Raw genomic sequence first — 26,674 nt, 5'->3', positions numbered from 1 at the left:
TCTTTCAATTACTCGAATCGTGTACTGCCCCGATCTAGCATACATAGCCCGCCGTTGCCCTTTCTACACAGCATGTCCCATACCACGCCTACAACTGTCCGCGCCTTCTCATCATCACCCACACCCGCCGCGAAGAAAACATATCAGCTAAAACGCCTAGCCAAAGCAAAGAAGCTCCTAAAGACCGTAAACGCGACCCAATCCACAGACGCCTTTGGCATACGCGAGTTCCTAGACGATGTCCAAGAACCAAACGAATCCGAGAAAATCCTTCGCGACATCGAAAAAAAGATCGCAAGCCTACAACGCCGCATCCTCGACGTTGAGAAAGACACACCACTCGCTTCTGGATCCCGCGCGCCCGCCTCATCCCTGACCTTCGAAGTGCGTACATCGGATGCGTTCGATGCCGTCGGCACCAAAGTCGATAATGCAACGGGACCATCGAAACGGCCAGGCCGGCATGAGCGCGAGCTCGCCCGGCGACGAAAACAAGAAAGATTTCGAGACGAGAAACTAAATGAACTCGGCATCCTCTTAGATGACTATAGAAAACAAGCCGCAGTCCTCAAAGCGGAAGCGGAGAAACAAGCTGAGATGCGCAAACGGAGGGAAGAAGTTCTGGCGAAGAAACGCGCGTTACTCCAGCAGCTAAGCGCATATGAAGAGGAGGAGCGGAGAGCCAGTCTTGTGAGGAGGACGACGAAGAATGAAGGACAGGGTTTGGCTGAGGGGTTTGATCTTGATGATGTGCTGGATGACGCTATGGGTAGGGTTAAGAAGATGCCGATGCATCCGCCGAGGGAGGAGAGAGGGTATAAAGAGAGGGAGGTCAAGGATGTGGATGTGCCGAGGGCGAAGAGGCTGATGAGACCAGCGGGGACGGGGGCTGTGTCGGTTTTGGCGAGGAAGAACGAGGACGATGCGTTGGTGGATCCTATTATGGACAAGGAACGAGATCATGGAACAGTGGTAGACGACGGCTCTACATCTATGCCAGAGTCTGATCCCAGCGACTTTCTTTCATCCGGACCAGCGCAGGAACAGACACCGACCATGGGAAAGCGAGTCGATGTCGCTGCAGTCGAAGATGTCATTCCTCCAGTCGCAAACGCAGGAGATCCCTTCCCTCCCGCGTCTCTCCAACAAAAGAAACCAAAGGACGCCAACAAAACTATCAAGAAGGACATTCCACGCTCTCCATTATCTTCACCGACATCGAAGGATGACTTACGTCTCAACATCCCCCCCTCAGGTATCATCCCCATCGACGCCGATCTCATCATTTCCTTCGACGCCCCCGTTCCCCACCTCCAACAACAAGTCCTCGCCCTACGCGATCGCCTCAAGTCCTCTTACCCCCGCATCGACAACCTCCCCTACGACGTGTGGACCTCGTCCAACAAACGCACTTTGCAGACCTGGCTCAAGATCTTGATCAGTCGGTGGAACGCGCGGTTCGACGATGTTCACGGCACGGGCCAAGTTGATAAAGGGATTGTGGATGATAGGGTCAAGGAGGTGCTGGATTCTATGGTTCGCGAACATGATTTAGATAATGACGCGGCGGAACGCATGGCCATGCGCTGGCATGAGGCGTTTGAGAGGAGGTGGGATATGAGGGGGGATGCGGAGGGGGTGTTGGATTGGGAGGAGATGGAAGCTGGTGGTATGGGCTTCCTTAGTATTGAGACAGAAGAAAGTGGGATTGAAGTGCCGGTGGGTGGGATTGGTGAAGAGGTGGATGTCGAGAAGAAGCAGACAGAGTCAGCGCCCGTGAGATCAGCAGGGAGTGGCGTAACAATGCCGGGGGTGATGGGACGGAGGATGTATTCGACGTCGACGAGGAGGGCGTTCTGGTCTTGGTCGAAAATTCTGGGGACTGAGGGGAAGGATGAGAAGAATGATGAGGTGAAGCAGGGGACTAGGGTGGACGCCAAACCAGACGCGAAAACCGATGTGAAAACGCACCAGAAGCCTGACGCCCAGTCCATTGCCGAACCAGTAGTCAAGCCCGAGGTACAATCTCAACCTGTAGAACCCCCACCATCCCTACCACACCTCACCCCCTCCGGATCCGCCCACATGGTCTCCGTGTCCGCCAAAGAACATACCACCCGCACCGCCATCGCCGTAGGAACCGTGTATTTCACCAATGCCGTCCCCCTCCGCCTCATCCGCTCAAACGCCAACAAGAAAGGAGATGTCTTGGGTACATCACGCATAGCCGGCATAATGGCCGCAAAAAAATGCCCAGACCTAATCCCTCTATGCCATCCCATCGCCTTAACACACGTTAGCGTTGAACTACGACCCTTCGGCGACGTCAAACACCCTGACGACATCAAGGAGCGCGATTGGTACCCGGAGATGAAGGTGGATAAGATTGGCCATGGCGGTGTGGCGATTGAAGCGAAAGTGCAGTGTACGGGGCCGACAGGCGTGGAGATGGAGGCTCTGACGGCGGTTATGGGCGCCGCGCTTAGTGTGGTGGATATGTGTAAGGCGGTTGATCGGATGCAGAGGGTTGAGGGGGTTAGGGTTGTGGTCAAAGAGGGGGGTAAGAGCGGGGTGTGGAGGGAGAGGGGGTGGAGGAGTTGGCAGGAATGATTTTGTGAGATGTGCTTGGAAGAGGGTTTGTACGATGGAGGGTGTAGGATTATGTGATGTATGTAGCGCATTTGAATGATGGGAGAATACGGCACTTTCTACACTTTTTACTATTACTTAGAGGGACCACAGGTATACCCTCAAGCTTGCTGGCGACAGTATTCTCATGTTTGTCAAATACCTTATAAAGCAGTATGTAATCTTCATGTCAAGCTTACATCCGTATCGTGTTGATGGCAAGCTTGCGTGTAGCCCATAAAGCGAACGCGCAATACAAAGTTTGTCGAATGGGCGAGTATGGCGAATAGCTCGACCTGACATGTGAAACAGACGCAGGTGAGGCACCAGACGATCTCAGGGCTGCGATAGTGGGAGCCCGATGTCTAGGGCGCCACATGATTGGCCGTCGGACCACATATGCCGCAGTCGTCCGTGCGGCCCGGGCAAGGGTCCAACTTGTGACATCACTTTCTCAACATCAGTGGGGGACGGCCTCGAGACGTCACTCGCCCGCGCACCTCGACTGCGCGCGATCTCCAGCTCTGCTACCGTTATGAGTATAGACAAACGCTTAGGACCCTGAGCGCCTGAAACTGCGGGTCCCAAAACAACTTGTTGCATGCTACCGTAGGGTTTGTCGGTGTGCCCTCTTTATAGGGCGCATCGCGCCTTCCCAAAGCAGGGTTTGCCTGAATTGCGCGAATTCAGGACGACGACAACTGCCACGCAATTTCCTCCGTCACTGTCATCCAGCACGCCATTGCAGTCCGCTCTTCCCGCATCGACGACGTCTTCACCACCACGCCAGCTCTCATCACATGCGCATCTGAACAGCGACCTCATCATCGCCATGACGAGCGTACTAAGAGGCGGCTTCGGCTCGCCCAACGGTGCGCCATTAAACGCGACCAACTCAGGCACCGAGTTCGTCAACACCATCTGCCCACTTAAGAGCGCCCTCGATGGCTACGACAACACCCTCCCCTGCAGCAAGCAGAAGATCCACGTACCGCATAACTTCTGCGACGCCATGGCCGTCCGCGAGGAGGTCTATGGCGAGCAGGGCGTGCCTCTCGAAGCCGAGTTCGACGAAGACGATGCCCGCAGCTGGCACTGGGTCGCTTATGCTTCGGTTGCCACACATTCAACCCACCCTCCCAAAACACTGCGCCGCTCCGACTCTGGCAACACTCCGGCTGATGACGCTCGCCGCGCCTCAGCCACCGCCACCCGCGTCCCCGTTGCGACGATTCGCCTGATACCCCCACCCCACGGCCCAAACAAGTACGTCGACGAGGACAAGACGGACAAGCATGCCGATGCAGACCCACCTAGTGAGGAGCAGGAGAGCAAGCACCCGCCGGAGCCGTACATCAAGCTCGGCAGGCTTGCGGTACTAGCGCCCTACCGCAGTCTTGGCCTCGCGAAGCTGCTCATCAACGCCGCCCTCGACTACGCCGGCTCAAATCCAGATCTCATCTACCGGCCTCCATCTCCTACCGCGCTGGAGATGGCGCAGATACTCGGCAACAACAAGGAGCGGGAGATCACCTGGCAAGGCTTGGTCATGATCCACGCCCAAGCCAACCTGCAGAGCATGTGGGAGAAGCACGGCTTCCACGAGGAGCTCAAGAATGACGACGGCGACGTCGAAATACCAGCAGAACCCCACTGGATCGAGGAAGGTATCGAGCACGTTGGCATGTGGAAGCGGCTCCCGATTGAGAAGCGAAAGAGGTTGTCGCTCTCCTCCCTGGAGTCGGGTTCATAAAAGTTCCGTTTCTGTTTTACTTACACGTCGTTCTCAGTTTCTGGCTCGGAGATGTGCCAAGGATCTATTACAGGTCATGATGTTCACACTCATTTTATGTACGGAGGATTCAACATTGCTTATACCCCACACTGCACGATTACGACGATACGGCCGGATTTCAACATTATCTGTTTTGCGAATAGAAGAGAGGATGAATAGGCAAGACATAGAGGCGTCATGATACATGACTATAGACTAGTAACGAAGGCACTTTTCATCCACTTATTCATTTCCAAGAGTCCCGCGTTGTTTTCCCTTGTCTTTCCATCCCATTTCTATCTCCTAGCGAGCTGTCACGTCTTGGTATTCCTTCACTAGTGGGCATCTGGTCAAGCGAACTCGGGTCCTACGGGGTGCCTTGTTGGTATGCGCAACATACTACACATCGGCAACTTTCTGCCGTGCGGGTACTACTCGGCTGGTGACCTAGAGGAAGATGCACGACCATGCACCGACCGCACGCCGGCCTCGTCACATTCACAGAACGTGGGCACAGTAGTACAAACGGCACACTAAAGTACTTACCGCTGTCAGAAACCTTTCACTCAATGCTTTCACTAGATCAAGTCGCGAACGGAGCAATTGCGTACCCTACTTTCCTCCCGTCTCTTCCCTTTTTTACCACATCACAACGGGAACGCGCTGCTCTTCCACTGATTCACCAATGTCGTTTCGCACCACACTCGCTTCAATGTCCGAGGAAACCCCCACCAAGCCCGCTCTCCGGGCTCGTCTATTCAAGCTCCTCCGCCTATGCACTCGACCTGTCGTCATGCTTCCATTCCTGGGCATCATCGGTCTCATACTCGTTATCACACTCACTGTCCTTTTACCGCAAAATTTCCAACCCATCGAAATCCCCGGAGCGGACAACAATCACAATTATGAAGTCGCCGTCTCCCACTTCCCCTTGACAGATTCCACAAAAAAGGACCCTTATCACCCGGATGAAGACCGCAGGATCATGATCAGCCTATTCATGCCTATACCCAGGACGCGGTGTTCTGCATTGAGCCAGCAGGATTATATGCCGCCGCAAACCGCGAAGATAGCAAACGAGCAGTTCATTGAGGGCAACAAGCGTGACGCAGGTGTCTTCGAAACCATGACCTACTCGTCTTGTATCAGCAGCAGCAGCGGCGGCGACGTCAGCAAAGTCCCCGTGGTGATCCTAGAACCACACGTCGACACTAGCAGGTTGATGTACTCAACAATGGCGCGCTATATTGCCGCCAATGGTGCTGCGGTTGTAGTCGTTGATCACCCTGGCGACGCGTCAATCGTCCAGTTCACCGAGTCTCGTACCCGCGATCTGGAGACTGTGTATAACAGCGGCACGATCCCCCTATCCAACCTCTCTCCCCTCACAGAGTATAACCAAACGGTGCAAACCGCGGTCTCTACACGCATCTCCGACATCGCTTTCACACTTTCGCGAATAAACAGTTCCGCGTTACTCACGCACCAATTCTGGGACTTACACTTCACGGGTAGTCTAAACACAGACACCTACGGTATCATCGGCCACGGTCTCGGCGGCACAGTCGCAACCTCCCTCAGCCTATTCCCAAATCTCCTCTCCGCCACCAAGTCTCCCACCCCAAGATTCAGCATCAACCTCTCCGGCACACCCCCCTTGCTATCAAACGACACCCAAAACGCCCCCCTCTTCTTCTTCGGCCGCGCGGACTTCCGCCGCGAACACGATATAAACTGGCCCACCACCTGGAGCCACCTCACCGGCCCAGCCACGGAATTCGATCTCGACGACTCCGCCATCTTTGATGCCTCTGACCTCCCCCTCATCGTTGAGCTTGCAAGTAAAGAGGGCGGGAAAACGGGCCTCGTTGGCCGGGGTTTGAGTAAGGCGTATCCGGCGGAAGGGGCCAGAGCAGTGATTTGCTTTTTGGAGAATATCGTTAAAGAGATGGTGGGGTTGGAGGGGCAGGGGAGGAATGTAGGCAACTGTATTAGGGGGTTTGGGGGGGTTAGGCCGTATCCTGGGTATGGGAGGGGGAAGGGGAAATGACGGGCTTGATGCTTGAGCAACGTCGAACTAATAAGTCTGTCGCAAATAACGCGTGGGTATGGCTTGGTGAGGGGAGGAAGGCGGTGGCCGTAATGTCGTGATACTGGGCTTTTGTTGGGAAGAAAACGCCAGAGAGCTATGAGTATGGATTTTGTTACAACCTCAAAGAGTGTCAACGAGGTTAAGCTGTACTACTGCTCAAGATAAGATCTCAGAATTGGGGATGATATGAAGAGAGGTACTCTCGATTTCGGTCATCCCTTCACAATCGAGCAATAGCATATCGCTTATGTATGGTTGTATATATCTCAATGTAGCTAAGTCTTGCCGCCGTACGTCTTTTTTGGGCCTCTTTATCGGTGCAGAGAACATTGTTATACATCTGATAATTGTTTGAGCCAATCATCCATCAAGCCCTCTATGGCATCTCGATCAGCCAATAAATCACTAACGGTCAGCCCATTTCGCCCACGAGATTGATTGTGGAAATCGATTGCCTTTTCCCATGCATATGACGAGCCTGATATGATAAAGCAGAGCATGGCGGACTTGAGCTCTTCCGAGGTAAATTCGCCATCTTCGACATTCTTTAGAGATATAGAAGAAATTGCCCCAAGCGCAACCCCCATAATCCAGGGAGATAGACCAAGCAGTTCCTCTTGTAATGACCGAGGATGATCGAGAATGGACTCTTGCATCTTTACTTCGAGGAAGTGTTGCTTTTCCGTGTTGAGACCAAATAGATCCAAAAATCCGAAGGGGAAGAACGATTTCAGCGGCCCCGGGCGCTCCAATTGCTGACGAGAGTCCCGAGAAGATGCAGTGCCAGGGCTTACATCCATAGTTTCCTGTGAGATTGATTGCTTTCTACGCGATGCCAATATCAATCGCGTCAAATATCCCCTTTGACGAATTTGCCAGCTTGCCGGCATCAAGTCAAGTGTCTGTAGAAACATGTTATAAGCTAATGCTAAATTTTCCACACCGATCTTCCGCCGCGATTTGTTAGGGGCCACGGGGAGTAGAACACGGTATACATGTAACAGATGGTGTGTAAGAGAGGACAAGAGATGTTCCTTTGCAGAGATGTTCACTGACGGAGTATCCTTCATGGCAGAGATACCTTCGTACCAAACGTTTAGCAACATAACTGCAACAGAATAGTCTCCGGAGGAAAGCAAGTCATCAAGACTCTCGAGAAAGAATGTGTGCAGGTACCGATGGCAGTTCTCATGGAAGTCCAGGGCACCTTGCAGGTCTGGTCTGAAGAGGCAAATCAAGTTCTTCCATCTGACCATGCTGAGGGAGTAACTCCAAAACGATACTAGATCGAACGCTCTGAAGTTATACTGTCTCCAGTGTAATGGATCAAGGATATCGAGCACACTTTCACAATGGGGAAAAAGCGTGGCAATAATGTTCCCGATAGTTCTCTCGATTATGTCTATCGAGTCTTCGGCCGTCACAGGAAAGTGTTGATGTTCCCGGTCGCTCTTCAGTGAGTGAGATAGACGGGACAGTGCATCGGTTGACATCTGCATCTCAGATACCCCTATGCCTGGTGGTATGTCAGTGAAGATTGACATCTCCGAGAATTTTGTTCGGACGTTGCACGTAAACTTTGGAAGTCTTGTGCGATCAGAATGCGTCTTCAAGATATCCTGACATCGAAGGCAAATGTCTCCCGTCGAGATCGTGCACTTCGAATATGATCAGCAAGATGCAGAAGAGCCAATTGGAAAGACAATTAAATACCTTTCGTTTACTGATGCGACATCCAAAGCATGACGATGGCGCCTTCTCCGTGACCCGACGACGCTTCGGTTGAGACGCACAGTGCTGATGATTGGCTTTTGGATTTGTATAAAAATGGATGTTGTCAAGGGCGCAGCCAGACGATGTTCCGCTATTGCTAGCGCTATGTGAAACGCCGAATTTCCGTTTCGCAAGCCTTCCATATTCTCCGCCACCTCCTGTAGGAAGTGGGGGGTTATCTGTGCCTGTCATATCGACATCGGCCGTGGTGGAATGATCCATCGTCGGAAACAATGGTAGTTCGGATGTAGCCATGGTAAGCGGATGACCGGCAGATGAATCGAAGACTCCATTCCACAACGGACCCACACAAGAAGCTGTTATATCGTAACTTGGATTGACGGTCGGGTATGTTGTCAAATCGCTGGAACTGACAGGAAATGATCCAATACCTTGCATCGGGTGGGCTGACTGTGTATAGCGAGGCTGGAAAATAGCATAGTTCCTCTGCTCATCCTTGCTCAAAGGGGTAGCAATTGTGTCGTAATTTGATACTGTGAATGCCATCGGATCAACCGCAGGTTGCTGGCCGTATGTTGCATGACCGGAGGCATTATGGTAGAGATCTTGGGCGTTGAGAACGATATCATCCTGCCTACCGAAGCTCTGTGTATGATCTTGGAAGGCATCTGGATATACTGTGTTCCAAATCATTTGCTCTTCAGAATGTGTACCCTGGCTTGACATGTTTGTGTTGCTGCTTATCTGGCGTGGATTTGCGGGTACCGAGGGACGATTGTAAACCCCAGTAAAGCTCGAAGCTCTCTCACCGAGAGTAGAGTCTGCATAGCTAACAGTCGTTCCTTCGGTGTTAGAAGTCGCAGGGAATACCTGTGCCTTCTCTAAGATTTCGTAACGTGCTGCGGTATACCGCCATTCTGCCTCAGCAAGCTCTCGTTGTACTTCCACAGGTAAGCCTGCGTCCTGCACTGGGGTGTAGTCGGTAAATTTTAGAGGTTGCTGGTTGGACTGGGACGGTAGCAAGGACGTTGACTGAGGGGTGTAGTGTGGGTTGGTGCGGGTCGAAGATTCGTCTAGCGTCTGGCAACCTTCTGGCAGTGAAAGGACATATGGCACTACTTCGTGGGCAACTGCTGAGAGCGGTGGATCTGGTGGCCGATGGACTTGTCCTTGTGTAGCTTCCTCTCGTTGCCCGAGCTCTGTCGCAAGATTGCGGGGATTCATGAGGTCGTCTTGCAAGCCAAATAAAACAGATGTGAAGAGATTCAGGGCTGCTCCGGAAGAAACACCAGGAAAACCAAGGGCGGAGCTGTGACTGATGATGTATCGTGCTGCTGGGGATGCACGACCGTGTGAAAGCCCTGAAGGAGTTGAAGTAGTGGGCTGGAATGTGACATGCTGGTGGAAAGCTGAAGCGTTGGTTTATAAACTGACAAGTTAAAAACCAGGTCTGTTGAGAGACAGGCAGATACCAGGGGCCAAGGCTGAGTGACAGAGGCTGAGGGACGTCGGTAACAGCTTCCGCATCCCGAAGCAGACTAGAGTACGCCATCCTTCACGCTCAGGCCATGCTTCCGCAACCAGAACAGTCCTAGCGTTGTTTGGGACACTCACTAGCGCCATAGCATTACCAGCACTCTGCAGTTCCGCAACACGAAAGGGACTAGCGCCAACGAGATGCGACGATGCTCATCCTTCCGCAACCACATACGGATGCGCAAAGGAATTGAGCCCCTAAACCTCGCGATGTCGCCGCGCACAGCCTTCATGTCTTCTTCGCAGGCATTCTTATTCATACCAAGGCAGATAAGAACATAGAAGCCCGCAATGTAGTGAAGGACAGAAAGACTCCGGAAAGATCATATCCTATCGTTTCCGCCCCCACAGCCCCTTACCACGCCGCACGGAAAAAGCAGCCAACATCCCAGCCATGTGGGCCAGATCCGACGTTCTTGCACTACTTCAGCTGCTCGCCATGATCATCTTCGCAACAGTCCATGCTGTATGGTGCTTGACTGTTCATTGTGGTAGGTAAAATTCTCTTATTAGAGCAAGAAAACCTGCTGATATCGCTGGAGTTTCTATTCGAAGTGGCACGCGCGACCGACCACGCCGTGCAGCTGCAACCCGCGGCCAGGCAAACCTGCGCAGATAATTATTTGCCCAAAGTTGCAGCATACATGTGTATCTTCTGATGCAATAGCACTTGAGATCTTCATGGCCGGCACCACTACTCCCTCAGGACGGCGACGGGATGTGCTATGACGTAAATGTATAATTAACCAAACCCAACTGCATCGACCCAACTCATTCTATTCCTTCATCTTCGCACGACCATCCATCTTTTCACAGGCCTTTCTCTACAGGCAAACTTTCTTCCAACCACCTATCCTTCTCCACATCCTGGCATCCCACAACCCCGAACACCAGCTCCCTCCCCATTGTCCGCTTCGCTTTTACATACATCCCCGTACCAACTTCCTGCAGCAGTCGGACAACATGTCGCATCATGAGTGGCTGCTCGCATCGCATATCGAATTGAACGCGCTCGACACAATGCCGCTCCGGGATGCAGCGAAACGCGGTACGCCATGCTTCTATGAGGGAAGACGTGACTGGGCCAGCAATGTGACCGTTCTTTTCTTCGAGTGTAAGCTCATCGTCAGAGGAGATGGGGGCGAAGATTCGGATGCGCAGCTCTTTGATTGCGGTCTTGGGAATTAAGAAGCGGTCGTCGGCGCAATTTCGTGAGGAAGGCGGCTTGAGCATGGGGATATTGGGGTCGGGCGTCGCTAGCGTTTTGCCCAGAGACGAGAGGGTTTCGGGATTGTTGATGGAGATGAGTACATATGGTGATTTGCCAGCGGCGATTTCTTGGTCGAGATTTGGACATTCTGACGTTAATGTGAGAGTTTCGGGGTGCTCGATGTTCGTGTCCAGGGTAATAGAGATCGGCATTGTTTCGAAACTTGGATTTTCTGATGGAAAATCAAGGAAGTAGGATGCGCAGGCGTGTGAGCTTTAATGGTGATGGCGAGGCTTATGGAGGTTGGCCTCCGCGCGATGTTGACTATTCAGGCAACCATGTCGGCAGCCAATGAGCGTCGCTATCTTCCACGCTACGCGGAAGACCACACTGCTCTTTCTGACTCACACAAACAATCGACTTATTGGTCTCTGATGCCGATACACCCGAACATTGCCGAGACAATACAAAGATCCGCAGGCATTCACTTGCCGCAAGTGTCGGCCATTTCGTGGAACGCATTTTCATTAAGTCGCAAAGCAAGCAGGCACGACCGGCAATCAGCGTGGAAACAGAGCTACCATACTTGAGTCTTCTCTCAATCATTCGTTTGTCGCGCCTACGCCAGCTTCACGATACCTTTGCCAAATCTCAGGTTGTGTGACTATATATTACACCACCATGTGAACATCACATCACGAAACAGTCCGAAGACGCTATGATACGCTCAATATCTGTTGCGCATGCGTTGCGCAATCTGAAATCATGCGCGAGGTGAAGACTGCGCGGTTGTTATTCTGCGCGGCTTGCCGTTCACTAACCACAAATGCGTGAATATCGCCAATTCAGGAGCTGACACCCAAATCACCCTCACTTCCTGGCGGTGAATCCTGAGTATTCAATCCTATTGCTGCGAGACCGACCCTTCTCTTTTGACTCACTCGACTTCGCCTGATCTACAACCCAAGCTACCGACCACCCACCTACCGCGCAATTCAAATTGCGCTTGCCGCCTACATCACCTTGTATCACGACGTGATCTCGTCGTTAGAACTCATGTCGTCGTCTGTCGCAAAACAATTCTGCAACATGCTCGCGTCTCGGTGGTCGCTCCCAGGACCAGCAGCTGCACCGCCGCCATCCACCAAGCAGAAGGCCGTCGACGTCATACACGAGAAAGTTACCTACCCGCGCGTCTTAGGATTAGGAGAACAAGACTCATGCCTCAACGCATCCATGTCCTACGAGCACCTCCTCGAATGCGGCCACCTCATCACTACACCCAAGCCTGACGAGCGATGCGCACCCAATTGCTATTGTGTCGCCTACGGATGGCATGAGATCAATTTCGATGAGAAGAAGAAGGCGAAGATGCTGCTGTTCTATTGCGACGCGTGCATAGAGGAGAAGAACGAGAAGCTCGTGGCTAGCACTTTGACCTCAACGGCCGCAGGTATGTGAAAGAGCAGTGCGGTTACGCTTGCGACGACGCTGACCGCTTGATAGAGAACCTGCGTCGCTTTCTGAGTGAAACGGAAGCTACCAAACGCGAAAAGCAGACCGAGTTTCGCAAATGCTATATCGCACTCAAGATAACTTCAGTGCCTTGTCACACCGACGGCGCGCTACGCAAAGGATATACACCGCGCAAAGAGCATCATCCCTTCGATGTTTCGATCCCTCGAGTAGGCGACAACTTCTTCGAAGATATCCTGGTGAACCCGGTGGAGGAGTTGAAGGCGCCTGGTACCACTATCGCGACCGCGCCGGACGAAGCAAACCACCCTGTCGTCGGTAGTAGTCCAGCCAACCTCGGCGAAGCCGGCGCAAACTACCTGCGATACATAAAAGCGCAATCCGCAGCGCCCAAGGGACCCAAAGCCAAGCCGAGCGCCTCCAACGCCAAGAAGATTTCGTTGCTGTCCTCTCCCCGTAGAGCCGCTGCATCGTCACCCGTGGTACCAAGCTCCGAAGTCGCCCAGAAGATCTCTCCAAAGCAGTCGCAAAAGAAGCCCATTGTCATCGACGATGACGAAGAATACGTAGACGCGCCAGAGAAAGAAGCAGAGGTTGTCAAGAGATCTAGGAAACCACAAAAGGCTACTTCGTTGCCTCTGATCCTGCCACTTACCCTGAAGAGGAAGCCAGGACGTCCAAAGGGAAGTGGTCGCAAGAAGGTGTGAGGGGTTGACGGATACTGATGATGCGAAGTCGTGAGGACGTGGAGATGGAGTCGAGGTTGGAGAATACAAAGATGGTGAGGATGCTGCTATACGATGCCTGGATACTGTCGTATTTTCCAGGCTGCTACTCTGGTACGAGCATATACTGAATAGAACATGTCGTTGACGATACCCTCGATGGAAAATGTCATGAAGAAGGATGACGGATGGCTTTGGTGTGCGATGTTGCTTTCACCCCACTTAGCCAGCCGACTAATCCACATCCTGCCATCTCGCCGCCCGGCCTCTACAAATGCACCACTGAGGTATACAACACATCTTCTTTCGACATTGGTTCACACAAAATGTAACGTCATCTTAGGCTGCAGTGCATCCAAATCTAACTCGTCAAACACAAGCCTCCCCATATCGCTATCTGAGGCCATCAATCCCAACGAAAATTCACAACACACGGGTGCCATATAGTGTAGCTAACGCAAAACATACACCGCTTACGCCTAGAAGCAGCGCGATGGCTATGTTCACCCATTCCCCCTGCCTGTTCATGTTGATATTCCGATGCCCGTCGTTTCTTTGAGGAGGGGGACCACGTTCTATATCAGTTGCAGTGCGCCTTTGCTGGTCGTATGCGTTAGGGCGAATGATTAAGTCGTTCATGGCATGGGTGTGGACTGTTGGGTTACGAGCGACGGTTGAAGCGGTTGATAGATCGGTTGTAGAGGTATTGTTATTTGGAGCTCCTAACAATGTGGGTGGCATGGCTGATATGGTGAATCTGAGTGAGGTAAGTGTATAGAGGGGCTCGGCGCTTGATAAGTGAAAGTGCAATGGAGTTGTTTGTGGAAAGAGAGTGTGAACGGAAGAAATGTGGCGCTGCGAGGGTCGTCTACATTGCAGGGTCGAACGTGCTTGAGTTTTACGCGTGACAGATTGAGCCGGAGATGGTATACAAGCCTCACGTACCATTGCGTTGCTACCTCTGAATGGGGCTTCGTTGGCCCTGGTGATTACTTCCTGCGACCGTCCACTTTTCTCACCAAACATCAACAGACATGGGGGTGCTGAGCCTAGGCTACCGCGACTGGCTGCATCTCACTCACTGTATATTATTCCTCAACGCCAGAATCTTCGACGTCCTCCACATGTTGTCGGACCGCAACGGCGAAGGCCCTCCAAGCAGCATGTACCACCCTAGATCCTTGGACGAAATGTAGGGTATGTTCTCCAGGACCGACGAATTGCGAACATACTGGCGATACTCTCGGACAGTCGCTACAGCCTCCATCTCACTGCCGACGACCCAGACCTTGTCAAACCCAGCTATAACCGTATTCATAACGGTGACAAGACCGCACACATCGATCGATCGATCGGAGGCGGTTTCCAAAAGTTTCTTCAAAAGACATCCATCGAATACTCAAGAAAGACTACATCCTCCGACCGAAATTTGACCGGTAATTCAAGTAACTTCGGAACTGCCATCCAGTTCAATTTCACATTGACGAGACTCCACGTTTCGAGCCTAGGGGTCCAGATCGGACAAAGGAGCTGAAATTAACCAGACACCAGCACTATCTGAGACGTGTACATGTGAAGCGCGTTGTTCTCTGCGAGCGATTTCCCCGAAAAGATCAGATGCCGTATATTTGGACAACGCAAGGGATTGGGCATAATGAAAGTGTCGCAGCCTAGCCTAAGCTGTGACGATTCGCTACTACAGCCGTTCAACATGTCGCTACTGTCAAATATGTATTCCAGTGTAGTGAGATAAGGCAATACCATCTAGCCTAGTGTTTTGAAGTTGATGGAGGTTTTTCGAAGTAGCTGGCCCTGGCGGTCATCTACGTGTCTGAGCAACGGGTAGAAGATATTCTTGGAGTGTCCGCTTTGAGCTTTTGCGCAGGTGTACCATAGCGGATGGTTTCGACCGAGGCCGAATGGAGTGAGGACAACGTTACTTGAACGATTTCCATAAAGGTTTAGATAAAAGACTTGTTCCATTAGAACCAAGCTATGAGTCTCCCTGAGTGGCGTGTGCTTTGTCAATAGTCTATCCATGCGGACTGGAAGCATGCTGCGGGTTGGATGATAGCAAATCTCTTCCAAGTTGATGAGCTTGTCCATCCACTCTGAATCGTTGTCATCCCACCACGGAGACCAAAGACAGGGGTCTGTCATCTGGTCGTGTCGGCAAGGGCGGTGGAACTCGCGGTCACGATAGCTAAGGCCTGCCCTCTCGAATTCTGCAGCTTCCAGTCGTCTTGGCGCCGCATCTTTGTACACTATGGCCTTCACGAGCTTTGCTCGAGCTGGATCATCAGTGATGCCTTTGAGTATGGCGAGGGTCTTTGGATTTGGTACGATAGAGAAACTGCTTGAATCTCGGTTTATTGCAGCCTTTGCCGGTCAAGAGGAAGCTCAGGACGTCGTTGTAGCTCTCACTGTTGTCGCAGATAACATGGTGTAGCACGACGTCGAGTATCTCGTTGGCAAATGGGAAATGGCTGTGCGATGGCGCTGATGGCGAGCAAGCTTCGTCATGAAATCGTGGGATGCGCGGCTGCTCCATTAGGCAAGTTTGTTCATCAGCCAGCGTGCTTAACCATGGCGCTAACTGATTCATATCAGCGATGAGCCGGTTAGATTTTGTGACGCGGGGAAAGTGTCCGCAACTGACATATATATACTTTTACATGTATGTTGATTTCGCGAAGGGCGCGTGGACCACACCGGGTGGTTGGACGGCATCGTGTGTCGCTCAACCGTTGTTGCAGCCCTTGTGAGCACCAACAAACGATGAGAAGAGTAATAGTAGTAGAGCCCAAAGGCTTGTGACTCTTTCGGTATTCTGGCTTGCACTGAGAGAAAAGGCTTGCTTTCCTGGGTGTGATGTATGCATACTCCGCACGCGTAGCGACATGGGTGTAGCCAGAATGTGGGGCCCCTGACAACTGGATAAAGTACGGTTGGAGCGCGTATACGCAACCCTGTCGATTGGAAATGCGTGAGCCACGAAAACAGCGCTGTATTGCAGTATTAATCGTTGATCAATTGCCAGGATATCTTTAGGTGTGTCGCAAAAGAGCGAGTCGTTCCCGCGTATTCCTCTCGTATCTACGATGGCAACAGAGTCGACGAGCACAACCGATTTCGAGCTTCGCCCTGCAAGATTCTCAGATCTTTCTTCGATAGCGACAGTATGGGCAGCGGCATTCTTTGACGATGAGATCATCGGCGAGATGATGCATCCGCACCGACATGAGTATCCAGATGACGTATACTGGTTCTTGCTGCGAGGTGTTCGAGAGCGGTTCTGGGACTGGCGACATCAATTCATAGTCGTAACAGACGACGGAAAGATCGTCGGTGCCGCAGACTGGAGGAGACTTGGAAGGGGTGGGGAGGAGATGGAATTGGGAAGGGTAGATCCACGTAGGTCCAGCGCAGCACATTCTACAGCGTACGAGCGTGTCATTTGGCTTACTCTACCTCCGCAGGTAACCTCATCGCACCACTAGTGAAGACATACCATTCCATGTCCCTAGCGCTCTTCCCCAATCGCGCGGCTGATCCTACGCGCGCTTCCTTCCTCGACACCGCTGTCGCGAGCTCGGAGAAGTACTGGGCTGGCCATCGCACTGAGTGCTGGGACTTGCACGTCTGTGGTGTACACCCAGACTACCAAGGCAAAGGTGCTGGAAAGCTGCTAGCCCAATGGGGTGTGCGCGAAGCACAGCAGGAGGCCGGCGATGTTGTGGCTAGTGTCTTGTGTGGGGAGAAGAATAGAGGTTTCTATACGAAGGCTGGGATGGGCGTACAGGTCTCGGAAACGAAGGGCGATGGAGGCGGCATCGCGTTGTTCACGAGATAGATCGCACGGGCGACGTGTGTCAGCCAATGAGCGTTGGCAGAATTGGTGCCGGCATCATCGCGTCTTTCGTGACGCGTCTGCGCCTGCCATCTCTCCCTCCATCACATAGCGCTTTCTATCATCACATCGAGCTCTTCCCATGACCAGACGCCTCTTGTGAATTGATAAGACCCCATGCAGCACCGCAGTGGACATGAGAAGGAATGACCGAAAATGCCGACTGTGTGGACCGAGCGTTCCTGCCTGGCAGCAACACATAGCTGCTGCCATCCGCAGTGCTGGATGACTTTCAAACAATAACCCCTCTTCCTCCATCAGTCACTCTTATGCCAAGATTCGAAACATGAGATTCCCTATCACATTCGCTGCGGGTGTCGTGCTCCACGCTACTGTCTTCGCCAGGCATCGCGAATGGGACCGCCATTCAGCCAATATCTTGATTTCAGCATGTGTCCTCTTCGTAGCCGCAGTCATAGCGGTCGCAATTATCAGAGACACCTCATGGATTTCTTCCTTCGCTTCCGTGAGCGTTGTGACCGCGTCCTTCGTCAGCGGCCTCCTCAGCTCTATGACTGTATATCGACTATTGCTACACCCTCTCAGATCATTCCCCGGGCCTCGAGCTGCGCGGATAACCAGCCTGTGGGTCATCAAGCGAAATTTTCCTGGTCTCAACTTATACGTCAAGATGCGCAGCCTGCACGATCGACACGGGGACTTTGTACGAATAAGTAGGTTTGGAGGGCAATTAAACGAGTGCGTTGTTAACTTTGTCTAGGGCCACGCGAGATCTCGATCTGCCACCCTGATGCGATAGCGGACGTACACGGGCCGAGGAACAAGATTACGAAAGGCGAATTCTACGACCAGACCTATCCATTTCATACTGTCCAGTTTATCCGCAATCCGAACCTTCACAAGAAGCAGCGTCGGCATTGGGACATTGCCTTCAATAGCGCAGGTCAGTGATAGTGGAGCTTCACACCTACTATAGCTGACAGCCGTAGCATTGCAGGGATATGTGCCACGGCTCACAAGACACTATCAAATTACTGCCAGTATACTTGCGAGTCATGCGGTATCACGAAAGCCGATCGACGCCAGCAGTACCTTCTTAGACCTCTTCTTCGACGTGATATCGGACTTGACATTCGGTCAGTCTTTCGATACGCAGACCACAAAACAGCGAAGTCCGATCGTGCTAGGGTTCCTTAGGAGGCAGAAAGCACTTGGCTTCGCCTTGCTGAACATGCCTCTGCTCCATCTCTCCAGGAACTTACGCCTCTCTGTGAAGAAGCAGAAGTCCTGGGAAGGTTGGTATGATCAGGCGTTGAATGCGCGTAGCAAGGTGAGCTCGGCCAAACCCTGACGTACTTCCACTATTGAGGCTAACATGCGTAGATGATCATCCCGACGGCGGACATATACACATACTTGTCTCAATCTGAAGGCTTTAGAGGCAACGCTCTCAGCGAAGCCAAGTTGGCTATCGTTGCCGGCGCTGATACAAACGCTATCACAATGTCTAACACCTGCTATCTGCTATGCCGCCACCCCGAGTACCAGGAGAAGCTTTACGATGAGTTGTCCGACTTAAAGTCTCTTTTTCTCAACGACCGTGATTTGATGGACAAACCTTACTTGATTGGCATCATCAACGAAGCGTTGAGGTTGCATCCGCCCGTCCCCTCTGGTCTTCAGCGTGTAACACCAGCAGAAGGCGCAGTCATCGCTGGCCGATACATACCGGGCTACATGAATGTCACGACACCGACTTATGCCCTACATCGAGGTAGTGCTCTCTCTCCCACTAGTAGCAGCTCGAGCTGACCTTTTAGATTCCCGCGCGTTCGTTCAACCGAATGAATTCATACCCGAACGCTGGTACTCTCGCCCTGACCTCATCCTTCGCAGAAACGCGTTCGTGCCATTTGGCTACGGCGCGTACAGCTGTGCAGGCAAGCCCTTGGCTATGTTACAGTTACGCATGGTTCTTGCTATGATCTCCCAACGGTTTACCATGTCATTTGCTCCTGGCCAGGAAGATCTATGCCAGTATTTCGTCGATCATCAAGCTGACTGCTTCACGCTGCATCTCGAGCCGCTTCCTTTGATATTCGAACGGAGAGATGTGTGAGTGATACCAAGCTGGATTCTGTATCGCGATGTGGCACATGACCGCATGCTACATTGGCGAAGATGCAACATTGTTACTGGAGATTGCTGGTAGGTCGGCAACATAGTCGCTTATCTTCCATAAATGCAAGTATTCACATGGATATTTATGAGCTCTCAGGACTGAAAGTGAATTGGCATATGAGCGTCGAGAGAAAGCAGCCACTGAAATGATCCTGAAACCATCAGTTGTGCTCCCATGTGGATCGCTTCCAACCCACACCCCGTTCGCTACCACTGAATCACAGCGCCCTCTTTTCCTTCCGCTCTGACCTTATCCCGACTCGCCGACACTACGGGCTTCATGAAGCAAGATAGCTATCGTCCCCTCGGGAAGCGTCAAACATTGCACGACTTGCGACAGGCAGCGCGCAGCCCCCAAGCAACCTGAGAACGCCGAGTAAAGACTGGTGCCAACCACAGAGACGCCGCTGGCTCACGATACCACGTCGCGATTAAACAAACGTGCAAATACCTTCGGCCTCAACGCGCTCACCAAACTACGCATCGTCAAAAGCAGCGCAGCCCCTACGCAGCCAACCTGGAGCCATTATGAGCTTATCAAACACATAGACTCCGGTGGAAACGGCCACGTAGATCTCTGCTTCAACACCTCAGCCAGCATTTTAGTCGCAGTAAAGACCCTGACCGTCAAGAACCCCGCCGCACCGCTAGCAGAAGCCACAATACCCCAAAGTCTCGGCCATTACAGCAACATCATCCGATACCACACCAGCATCCTCAATCCAGCACACCCTACGCATCTACAATTCGTTTTCGAATAAGGTCCCAGAGGCGATTTACTAGACTATCTGGATACCATAGATAGCACTGTCCCCGAACAATTCCTCTGGCATGTCTTCAAACACGTCGCATGTGGCCTTGATTTTCTGCACAGTCGTGGCGTTGTACATGGCGATACAAAGCCCGCCAACATCCTCCTCACCGCGGCGCGAGAAGGAGATCGCTTTTCACTACACAAGATCGCATACTTCGGCGCTGCGTCACGGGGCTGTTCATCGAATATACCACGAGGCCACCTGGGTACCCCGTCCTTCCAACCGCCCGAAACAGACTATCGCCACGAACCGGGATCTGATATCTGGGCGCTGGGATGCATGATTCCTGAACTGATACTGGGTCGGCTGCCGGTGCAGAAGATAGAAGAGCTGGACACCGATGAGAAGGCTTGGTTTGAGGAGAGTGGGGCGGGACATACCGTATGATATAACCTTTTAGAGCTGTTCAAGGAGTTTCGTTACTACCAAGCTTGCCACGCTGTTGCACCTACGCGTTTTCATTGTCCACCTGGGTATACGACGAAAGTATACAGTAAGTCGTTGAATCACTTTGTGATGCGCGCTCTGGAACTGGATTGGAAAACGCGCATCACGGCTAGCCAACTGTATAAAGTGCTACCTAAGCTCGAAGCCGTTATGCAAGACCTCCAAATCCTAGGCAAGACTGAGCTGCTCGACCGCGTCGATGAACCACGTGAGCTAGACGCCTCAGAGACCGTATGCCTCACCGACGCCAAAATTCTCAGACAATCGTTCGAGAGATTGGCACGGCATGCGGATTGGGCGAGTCAACAAGAGATGCAGAAGAGAGGGATGCATCTGTTATTTATTGTGGAGAAAGGGGATCATCTCGTAGCTTCAAGGGCGCTTCGTGAAGTAAGGAACTTCTGGGGTATGGAATGGTGAGGTGGGATGGAAGGCAGAGGGAGATGTATACCAAGCGATCCGAAGACCGCGGTACCTTTGTTGTTGAGAAGAATTTTTAATCCACAGCATCCAATATCAGAAGTCTATGCCGCGATGTTGCAACTCAATGCACCGCGGACAAACGTCAGTGAAGCGGAAACTGCTGACGAATCTTCGCTCATCTGAGTCGTAGTGATGGCGCTGATCGCAAATCAAACTAATCCCAATCACGCCCTAAACTTCTCCTGCTCCAAATATCTATAATCATCCATGGCAGCCGCCACCCACCCCTCAAGCCTCCTGCCCTCCTCCTCGCCAAACTCTTCCCTCCACTTCCCCCCCATAACTCCCACATCAAGTTTCCCCCTCAAATCCCCCCTGATGACCCCCGTCGACCGATCCAGCGTCTCCATAAACTCCAAGTGCTGCGGATCATGCGTCGTCTTCGCCGTAATCTCCGCCTTACTCGACGTCGCATTCCAGGTGAACTTGAGCTTCTGCGGGTCCAAGCCAACACGCTTGCTGGCGTTGATAAGCAATTGGGGATTCGCGACGACGTCATCTGCGTCGAGAATTATTCCGGTAATGCCGAATGTGTGTTTGTAGAGATCGTACAGGGTGCGTGTCCAGTGGTAGGTGTTTACCATTGTGGCTTGCTGCAGTATCTTCTCTGGACCTGAGTCTGAGGCTTTGAGCACGCGGTAGTAGGATGAGAATGCTGATGCTGGGTGGCGGATCACGAAAATGGGATACCATTGCCGGAGGAAGTCGTCGGGAAGTAAAGTTCTGTTTCGCGTTGTGTGGGCGGAGGAATTCGACCAAGCCTCTTCGCTGTCCACACTCGTTCCAGAATAAAAGCAGTATTGCGCAACCGGGTCTGATATCGATATGCTGTGTTCGCGGAAAAACGCAATCCTGCCCTGGGTCTCGGCTAAAGCGGCGTATTCTATGACGGTAGCAAGACCTTTTCCGTAATGGTCGTTCGTTGCTGTACGTTCTTCTTCTGTCCATTCGCTGGGCTTTCGAACGCGCTGGCCATCGACTTTAAGCTTGATGGCGGGGCTGAAACTGTGGCCGTAGTCAGGTAGGTCGGGGTGTTCGAGTACGTCGTGCTGCGAGGAGATGTTTAGGATCTTGAGGATGAGGTTCGATGCGGTGCGTGGGTGTGAAAAAAATGCTAGGCGGCAGGGTGGTTCGGTCGTCATTTTGACATGTGTGGCGATATGGGTTGAGGAACGTCAACGATACCAACGCTGGGACTTTTTGCTCGCACTTTATCACTCGAAGCTCTGCACATGCCACTAAATACATTTGCTCAACAGTACGGTGTAGCAAAACGAGATGTGGGGCTGTCACACGCGTCAGGCGACTTGCTTTTTATATGCGGCTGCTCGAAGGAGAACAGCGTATACGTGTGCAGAATCACGTCATACACGCGAATACTGTCGTGATTGTATTGAGCTAACTTCAAGGGTGCTAAGTATGAGTTGCGCAGAAATGCCGCTACTATCTACGATATTGTGAGCGGCTGGTACTTGAACGTAGGCCTTTACTATGTATATTGCATTCGAGTAAGCAGATTTACACATATCACTTTCCTTCCTATCCTGACACGTTCACCAAATCCAAGAACTCAGCAAGCCGTAACCTGGCCCTCCCATCCTTCTCCGCCCACGCTTGTCCGAGATTCTCTCCAATCCTTACAGCATTCTCACGCTTCCTTCGCCCAGTCTCCATGAACGCCATGTTAAGGACACCTCGAACTTCGCCGTCCCAATCGCCCATGTCACATGGTGTATTGTTCGCGTTCTCAATGTTTAGAGGGCAGTGATCTACGCGCATCTTGGTAAACTCAAAACCTGCGTCTAGGGTACGTGCCATGTATGCGATATTGAGGGGCTGGTCGATGGCGAAGGGCCAGCCGATCCTGTTTCGTGTAAATAGAAGTGTTGGATGAGGATTGTCGTACGCACATTGGAACTCCTTGAGTGAGTGCCTCCATGACCCCGTTTGCGCCTCCGTGCGTTATGAACCATCCACAAGCCTATATCATCGATTTTAGTAATTTTCATGAAGTAAACAGGAGGATCTGTAGTTCAGAAATACCTCGTGAGTCAGAATCGCTTGCTGCGGCACGAATGGCGATATGATCGCTTTGCAGCTGCCAAGGTATTTGCTCTTCAGTCTAGAGATCGTGTGGGCATTAGGGTAAGCGTGCGCGAGTATCTTGGAAGAACCTTAGCTGAACATCATCTTGAAACGATTTCGTAATCACTGCACTTACGAAAGGATGATTGCGGGCTACGATATTGTCAAGAAGAATTTCCAGGTGATCGAGAGAGGACGGCCTAAAACACTACGAATTAGGCCGAGAAAATGTGGATTTGAAATAGACAAGACGCTTACCAATGCTCAGTACCAAAGCTGATGTAAATCACACTCCGGTTTCCGTTTGTAATGAGACATTCGTCCAGAAAATGGGTGACGGCGGTACCCAAGCCTTCCGGGCATGTGTTAATTTCGATCTCGATAGCTTTGCTAGAAAAGGTACGAGTGCCTCGAATGAGCGGCAGCATAGGGCCAAGATGGAAGGTCTTCCTGTCGTTGTGACTTCCTATCCATTGTGATATAGCATCGAGACATTCCGCACTATCGTATTCTGGAGCGCATGCTGTCAAGAGCCCGTCAGCTCGTTCCGCAAATCTGAAACGTTAGCTACTAACAACGTTGTCTGAAGTTCGCGCAATCTACCTCGTCATTGTGGCCTCCGCAGCGTGGATCTTGCTCGCTTTGTCACCCACATCTTGAGGGTTCAGATCGCGACACGTCATTGAAGGCATGCCTGGAATATCGACGCGGTCCTCACAGTCATGTGATTCCTGGCTCATAGGCTTTCCACTTCTTCCCCCGAACTGTGCCGGCCCGCACATGTGCATGAAGCCTCCTGAAAATGCCATCATCCATTGAAAGACGGGTGGAGATGATTGTTCAGATTTGATGATCTCAAGCCATGATAACTGGAATCCCTTCGTGAAGAGCGATTAGTCGCGGGTAACGCATGGAAAGGTAGGGTTTCCCACATCAAGTACGACCACCGAAGGTCTAGGGACTGCCTCAACTTCTTCCGACGTATAGCAGCATTGCACAGGTTTGTCGTCCATCAAAGCCTTCCAGACCAGCTTGAACTCATCGTCCAGAGATCTACCGTCTCTACCATCCGATGGCAAACCGACGATCCTACTCTAATGTAAGTATAGACCGACATGGGTAATAGGATGCGCTCAATACTTTTGCATCACGATATTGCATACCTTACTTTGCTGAAATCATCGAGTTGCTCAATGTCCGTACATCTCGAAACTTCTTGGGTTACCCTATCGACAACATTACCCGAACTAGCGACCAGTATCGTGACGGAGACGGCTCTTGAATGCGCTATCCGAGCAGAGAGGATGCACATGGAGCGGAGATGACCTGGTGTTGTATCAACATGCTGACAGCTTCTCATTCTCAAATTTACGTACTCCAATTTGCCTTACAAGAGAGAACGACATGACTAAGAGACATGTTTCAAGCGACGTTTTCAGTGTCAGAGAAAGTGAGCCACGTGCTGATATCCCAACACCGGATCGCAGAAGCACCAGTTGGTGATGACGAACGAGATGTGTGCAGCGCCCAAGTATGTTGACGGCTAGGTTTGCAGGGCTGTATTTTGGCTAGCTAGCTTCCGTGAACATGGTTCATGCGTTGCCAGCGCACTTTATACTATACCCTATTCAGGCATGGTTTGGTGATCAGTATACCTACGACCTTGGATACCGAAGCCTCGTGCTCTCGTCAAACTCTTCGCGCCTTCTACCATCTATCCGTAACGCCAATGTCGGAAGCAAAGCGCTTGCAGGTGGCCATCTGGTAGGCAAAGCCCGAAAATTACTGAACGCCAAAATCTTACCAAGACATTTCAGTGGAGGTGGCATTGCGGGGATGACAGTCGCAGCCTTGCTGGCAAGATATCCAGATATCGAGGTTCACTTGTTTGAAAGCAAACCCGAAATTCGCGCCATCGGCGCTGGCATCGCGGTGTGGAAAAGATTTTGGGATATCTTCGAAGAATACATGGATATGGATGAGCTGTGTGCTTCCAAAGGCATACGATGCACTCCATGGTCAGAAGGCAAGTATTGTAATTGTGTATGAAGATGTGGCAGCCGTAGCCACTGAGTATCTGCTAGTAGCTAACTCCACTCTAGTTCGTGGACCCGTCCTCCGAAAGTCTGATACATCTTCCGGTGGAGTAGACTTCTCGCAAATACCACATGGACCTAGACTTGTCCCTCGCGATGCCCTTCTTGACATCCTTCACACGCACGCTGACACTGGACGATGTCATATCAAAACGAACAAGAAGATGAAGTCGTACATCCAAGAAGATTCTGGGAGGGTCACCCTGCTCTTCGAAGACGGTAGCGACTTCAAAACTGATGTGCTCATCGGCGCTGATGGAGTCCATTCGCGTGTGCGACAGCACATGTTTCCAAGCAACGACGTGCTATCTGCACCTCACTTCAGCGGTCAGTTTGCGTACAGGATGAGCTGCCCAAAAGCCGATGTCCAAAAGAGGCATCCGAACAACGTGGCGTTAGACGGGTTCAAAATAGTAAGGCGTCTTCCGAGTGCACTAGCTCATCGACTGACCATGGCGGCAATGCACGCAGTGGTGCGGAAAAGGAAGACACGTAACCTCGAATACTGTCCGGGACGACATCCAGATGACGGCATACGACAATGTGTTCGATGCAGACGGGGTGGCGCCCCCTTTCGATGGCTCATGGGTTGCCGAGGTGCCATCTTCACAAATCGCCGAGCGTTTCGCCGGGTGGGAGCCAGACCTCGCCGATCTGCTGCAGGTTCCAACGGTTGCATCGCGATGGGCCGTCCACGTCGTACACCCTCTTCCAACCTTCGCAACGGACCGCGTGTGCTTGATCGGTGACGCTGCGCATGCCATGACACCACACCAAGGTCTTGGTGGGGGTCAAGGTGTTGAGGATGCATACATCCTGGCTCGCTTACTAGGGCACCCCGGGATGACGGCGTCCGATGTGCCGCAGGCGCTAAAGATATACGACTCCATCCGTCGGCCAGCTTCGCAAACGGTATCGCGGCAGTCGTTAGTCAATGGCCTGACGTATGGGTTCTTTGGCATGGAAGCCAAGGCACTATCTCTGCCTGAGATAGGAGAAGAGCTGGTTGAGAGCTGCCGGTGGCTGCTTGAGGACAGGGGTGCGGAAAAAGAATGGCTGAAAGCGAAGTCTGCACTCAGCGCTGCGCTGGAGCAATGCGAAGACGATCCGGCTTCCTCCAATCTCCTACCTGGCACTAGGCATCGGGAAGCGATGGTATGTCACCATGGTTGATGAGGTACTGTGGCCCTCTCGTCACCTGCCGGGCGCTTCATGGCAACCGTTAGTCTTAGCGATCTGGGTTTTAGACTAGAAAAAGATTGTGCAGTACATCGGACTTGTAGAAGGTCTTTGGGCACGCAAAGACTATTGCTGTTTGATTATTCACCAAAGCTCTCTCACGTACTCGGGGTACGCTGTTTCTTGACGCCCCGACTCCACCGACACGTCGTCGTGCTTGTAACGACAGCGAGAAAGTAGTCATTACCATTGTATCGCCTACCACATCACCAGTATGGCATCGAGTCAGGTTCAGCGCATCGTCGTGCCAGATCAGGAACGAACAAGTCAAGTCCCCAGTGC

At 52.0% G+C, this 26,674-nt stretch overlaps 12 protein-coding genes across 12 annotated transcripts; 8 read left to right on the top strand and 4 right to left on the bottom strand.

The window, feature by feature from the left end:
• Nucleotides 1-72: 72 nt before the first annotated feature.
• On the top strand, nucleotides 73-2,610 carry BKA58DRAFT_325495 (molybdenum cofactor biosynthesis protein 1 B; the record flags this gene model as incomplete). The annotated part of the gene is made up of 4 exons (XM_046168011.1): nucleotides 73-969; nucleotides 1,048-1,838; nucleotides 1,929-1,959; nucleotides 2,014-2,610. The coding sequence occupies 4 exons, from the start codon at nucleotides 73-75 to the stop codon at nucleotides 2,608-2,610; spliced, it is 2,316 nt and encodes a 771-aa protein (XP_046020646.1).
• A 462-nt stretch (nucleotides 2,611-3,072) lies between these two features.
• BKA58DRAFT_394199 (uncharacterized protein) lies at nucleotides 3,073-4,716 on the top strand. The gene has a single exon (XM_046171172.1). The coding sequence runs from the start codon at nucleotides 3,461-3,463 to the stop codon at nucleotides 4,379-4,381; it is 921 nt and encodes a 306-aa protein (XP_046020645.1). The 5' UTR covers nucleotides 3,073-3,460; the 3' UTR covers nucleotides 4,382-4,716.
• Nucleotides 4,717-5,195: 479 nt separating this feature from the next.
• On the top strand, nucleotides 5,196-6,452 carry BKA58DRAFT_369948 (uncharacterized protein; the record flags this gene model as incomplete). The annotated part of the gene is made up of 1 exon (XM_046168980.1): nucleotides 5,196-6,452. The coding sequence occupies one exon, from the start codon at nucleotides 5,196-5,198 to the stop codon at nucleotides 6,450-6,452; it is 1,257 nt and encodes a 418-aa protein (XP_046020644.1).
• A 279-nt stretch (nucleotides 6,453-6,731) lies between these two features.
• BKA58DRAFT_424711 (uncharacterized protein) lies at nucleotides 6,732-9,674 on the bottom strand. Its single transcript, XM_046172901.1, has 2 exons — nucleotides 8,208-9,674; nucleotides 6,732-8,152 (listed from the first exon to the last, which is right to left on the bottom strand). Exons 1-2 carry the CDS (start codon nucleotides 9,450-9,452, stop codon nucleotides 6,827-6,829), a joined length of 2,571 nt encoding a protein of 856 aa, XP_046020643.1. The 5' UTR covers nucleotides 9,453-9,674; the 3' UTR covers nucleotides 6,732-6,826.
• Nucleotides 9,675-10,144: 470 nt separating this feature from the next.
• On the bottom strand, nucleotides 10,145-11,363 carry BKA58DRAFT_394197 (uncharacterized protein). Its single transcript, XM_046171171.1, has one exon. It carries the CDS (start codon nucleotides 11,184-11,186, stop codon nucleotides 10,575-10,577), a length of 612 nt encoding a protein of 203 aa, XP_046020642.1. The 5' UTR covers nucleotides 11,187-11,363; the 3' UTR covers nucleotides 10,145-10,574.
• A 471-nt stretch (nucleotides 11,364-11,834) lies between these two features.
• Nucleotides 11,835-13,363, top strand: BKA58DRAFT_59449 (uncharacterized protein). Its single transcript, XM_046175592.1, has 2 exons — nucleotides 11,835-12,427; nucleotides 12,481-13,363. Exons 1-2 carry the CDS (start codon nucleotides 12,031-12,033, stop codon nucleotides 13,155-13,157), a joined length of 1,074 nt encoding a protein of 357 aa, XP_046020641.1. The 5' UTR covers nucleotides 11,835-12,030; the 3' UTR covers nucleotides 13,158-13,363.
• Nucleotides 13,364-15,785: 2,422 nt separating this feature from the next.
• BKA58DRAFT_450018 (acyl-CoA N-acyltransferase) lies at nucleotides 15,786-17,028 on the top strand (the record flags this gene model as incomplete). The annotated part of the gene is made up of 2 exons (XM_046174334.1): nucleotides 15,786-16,589; nucleotides 16,655-17,028. The coding sequence occupies exons 1-2, from the start codon at nucleotides 16,277-16,279 to the stop codon at nucleotides 17,026-17,028; spliced, it is 687 nt and encodes a 228-aa protein (XP_046020640.1). The 5' UTR covers nucleotides 15,786-16,276.
• Nucleotides 17,029-17,130: 102 nt separating this feature from the next.
• BKA58DRAFT_369941 (benzoate 4-monooxygenase) lies at nucleotides 17,131-19,303 on the top strand. Its single transcript, XM_046168979.1, has 5 exons — nucleotides 17,131-17,759; nucleotides 17,807-17,989; nucleotides 18,036-18,376; nucleotides 18,430-18,820; nucleotides 18,867-19,303. The coding sequence occupies exons 1-5, from the start codon at nucleotides 17,372-17,374 to the stop codon at nucleotides 19,163-19,165; spliced, it is 1,602 nt and encodes a 533-aa protein (XP_046020639.1). The 5' UTR covers nucleotides 17,131-17,371; the 3' UTR covers nucleotides 19,166-19,303.
• Nucleotides 19,304-20,057: 754 nt separating this feature from the next.
• Nucleotides 20,058-20,441, top strand: BKA58DRAFT_450016 (kinase-like domain-containing protein; the record flags this gene model as incomplete). The annotated part of the gene is made up of 1 exon (XM_046174333.1): nucleotides 20,058-20,441. A coding segment is annotated over one exon (372 nt), but the record flags the coding sequence as incomplete, so codon positions are not given.
• A 695-nt stretch (nucleotides 20,442-21,136) lies between these two features.
• BKA58DRAFT_450015 (uncharacterized protein) lies at nucleotides 21,137-22,114 on the bottom strand (the record flags this gene model as incomplete). The annotated part of the gene is made up of 1 exon (XM_046174332.1): nucleotides 21,137-22,114. One exon carries the CDS (start codon nucleotides 22,112-22,114, stop codon nucleotides 21,137-21,139), a length of 978 nt encoding a protein of 325 aa, XP_046020637.1.
• Nucleotides 22,115-22,511: 397 nt separating this feature from the next.
• On the bottom strand, nucleotides 22,512-24,476 carry BKA58DRAFT_406209 (uncharacterized protein; the record flags this gene model as incomplete). The annotated part of the gene is made up of 9 exons (XM_046171941.1): nucleotides 22,512-22,836; nucleotides 22,883-22,953; nucleotides 23,016-23,146; nucleotides 23,194-23,210; nucleotides 23,316-23,612; nucleotides 23,661-23,926; nucleotides 23,990-24,146; nucleotides 24,221-24,383; nucleotides 24,434-24,476. The coding sequence occupies 9 exons, from the start codon at nucleotides 24,474-24,476 to the stop codon at nucleotides 22,512-22,514; spliced, it is 1,470 nt and encodes a 489-aa protein (XP_046020636.1).
• A 399-nt stretch (nucleotides 24,477-24,875) lies between these two features.
• Nucleotides 24,876-26,430, top strand: BKA58DRAFT_347885 (uncharacterized protein). The gene is made up of 3 exons (XM_046168464.1): nucleotides 24,876-25,044; nucleotides 25,118-25,566; nucleotides 25,625-26,430. The coding sequence occupies exons 1-3, from the start codon at nucleotides 24,894-24,896 to the stop codon at nucleotides 26,324-26,326; spliced, it is 1,302 nt and encodes a 433-aa protein (XP_046020635.1). The 5' UTR covers nucleotides 24,876-24,893; the 3' UTR covers nucleotides 26,327-26,430.
• Nucleotides 26,431-26,674: the final 244 nt, after the last annotated feature.

Source organism: Alternaria rosae (genome assembly GCF_020736505.1).
Source record: "Alternaria rosae strain MPI-PUGE-AT-0040 chromosome Unknown BKA58scaffold_12, whole genome shotgun sequence".
Taxonomy (NCBI): Eukaryota; Fungi; Ascomycota; class Dothideomycetes; order Pleosporales; family Pleosporaceae; genus Alternaria; species Alternaria rosae.
The sequence above is the reverse complement of the archived record's forward strand: the minus strand, read 5'-3'. Positions and strand labels throughout refer to the sequence as shown.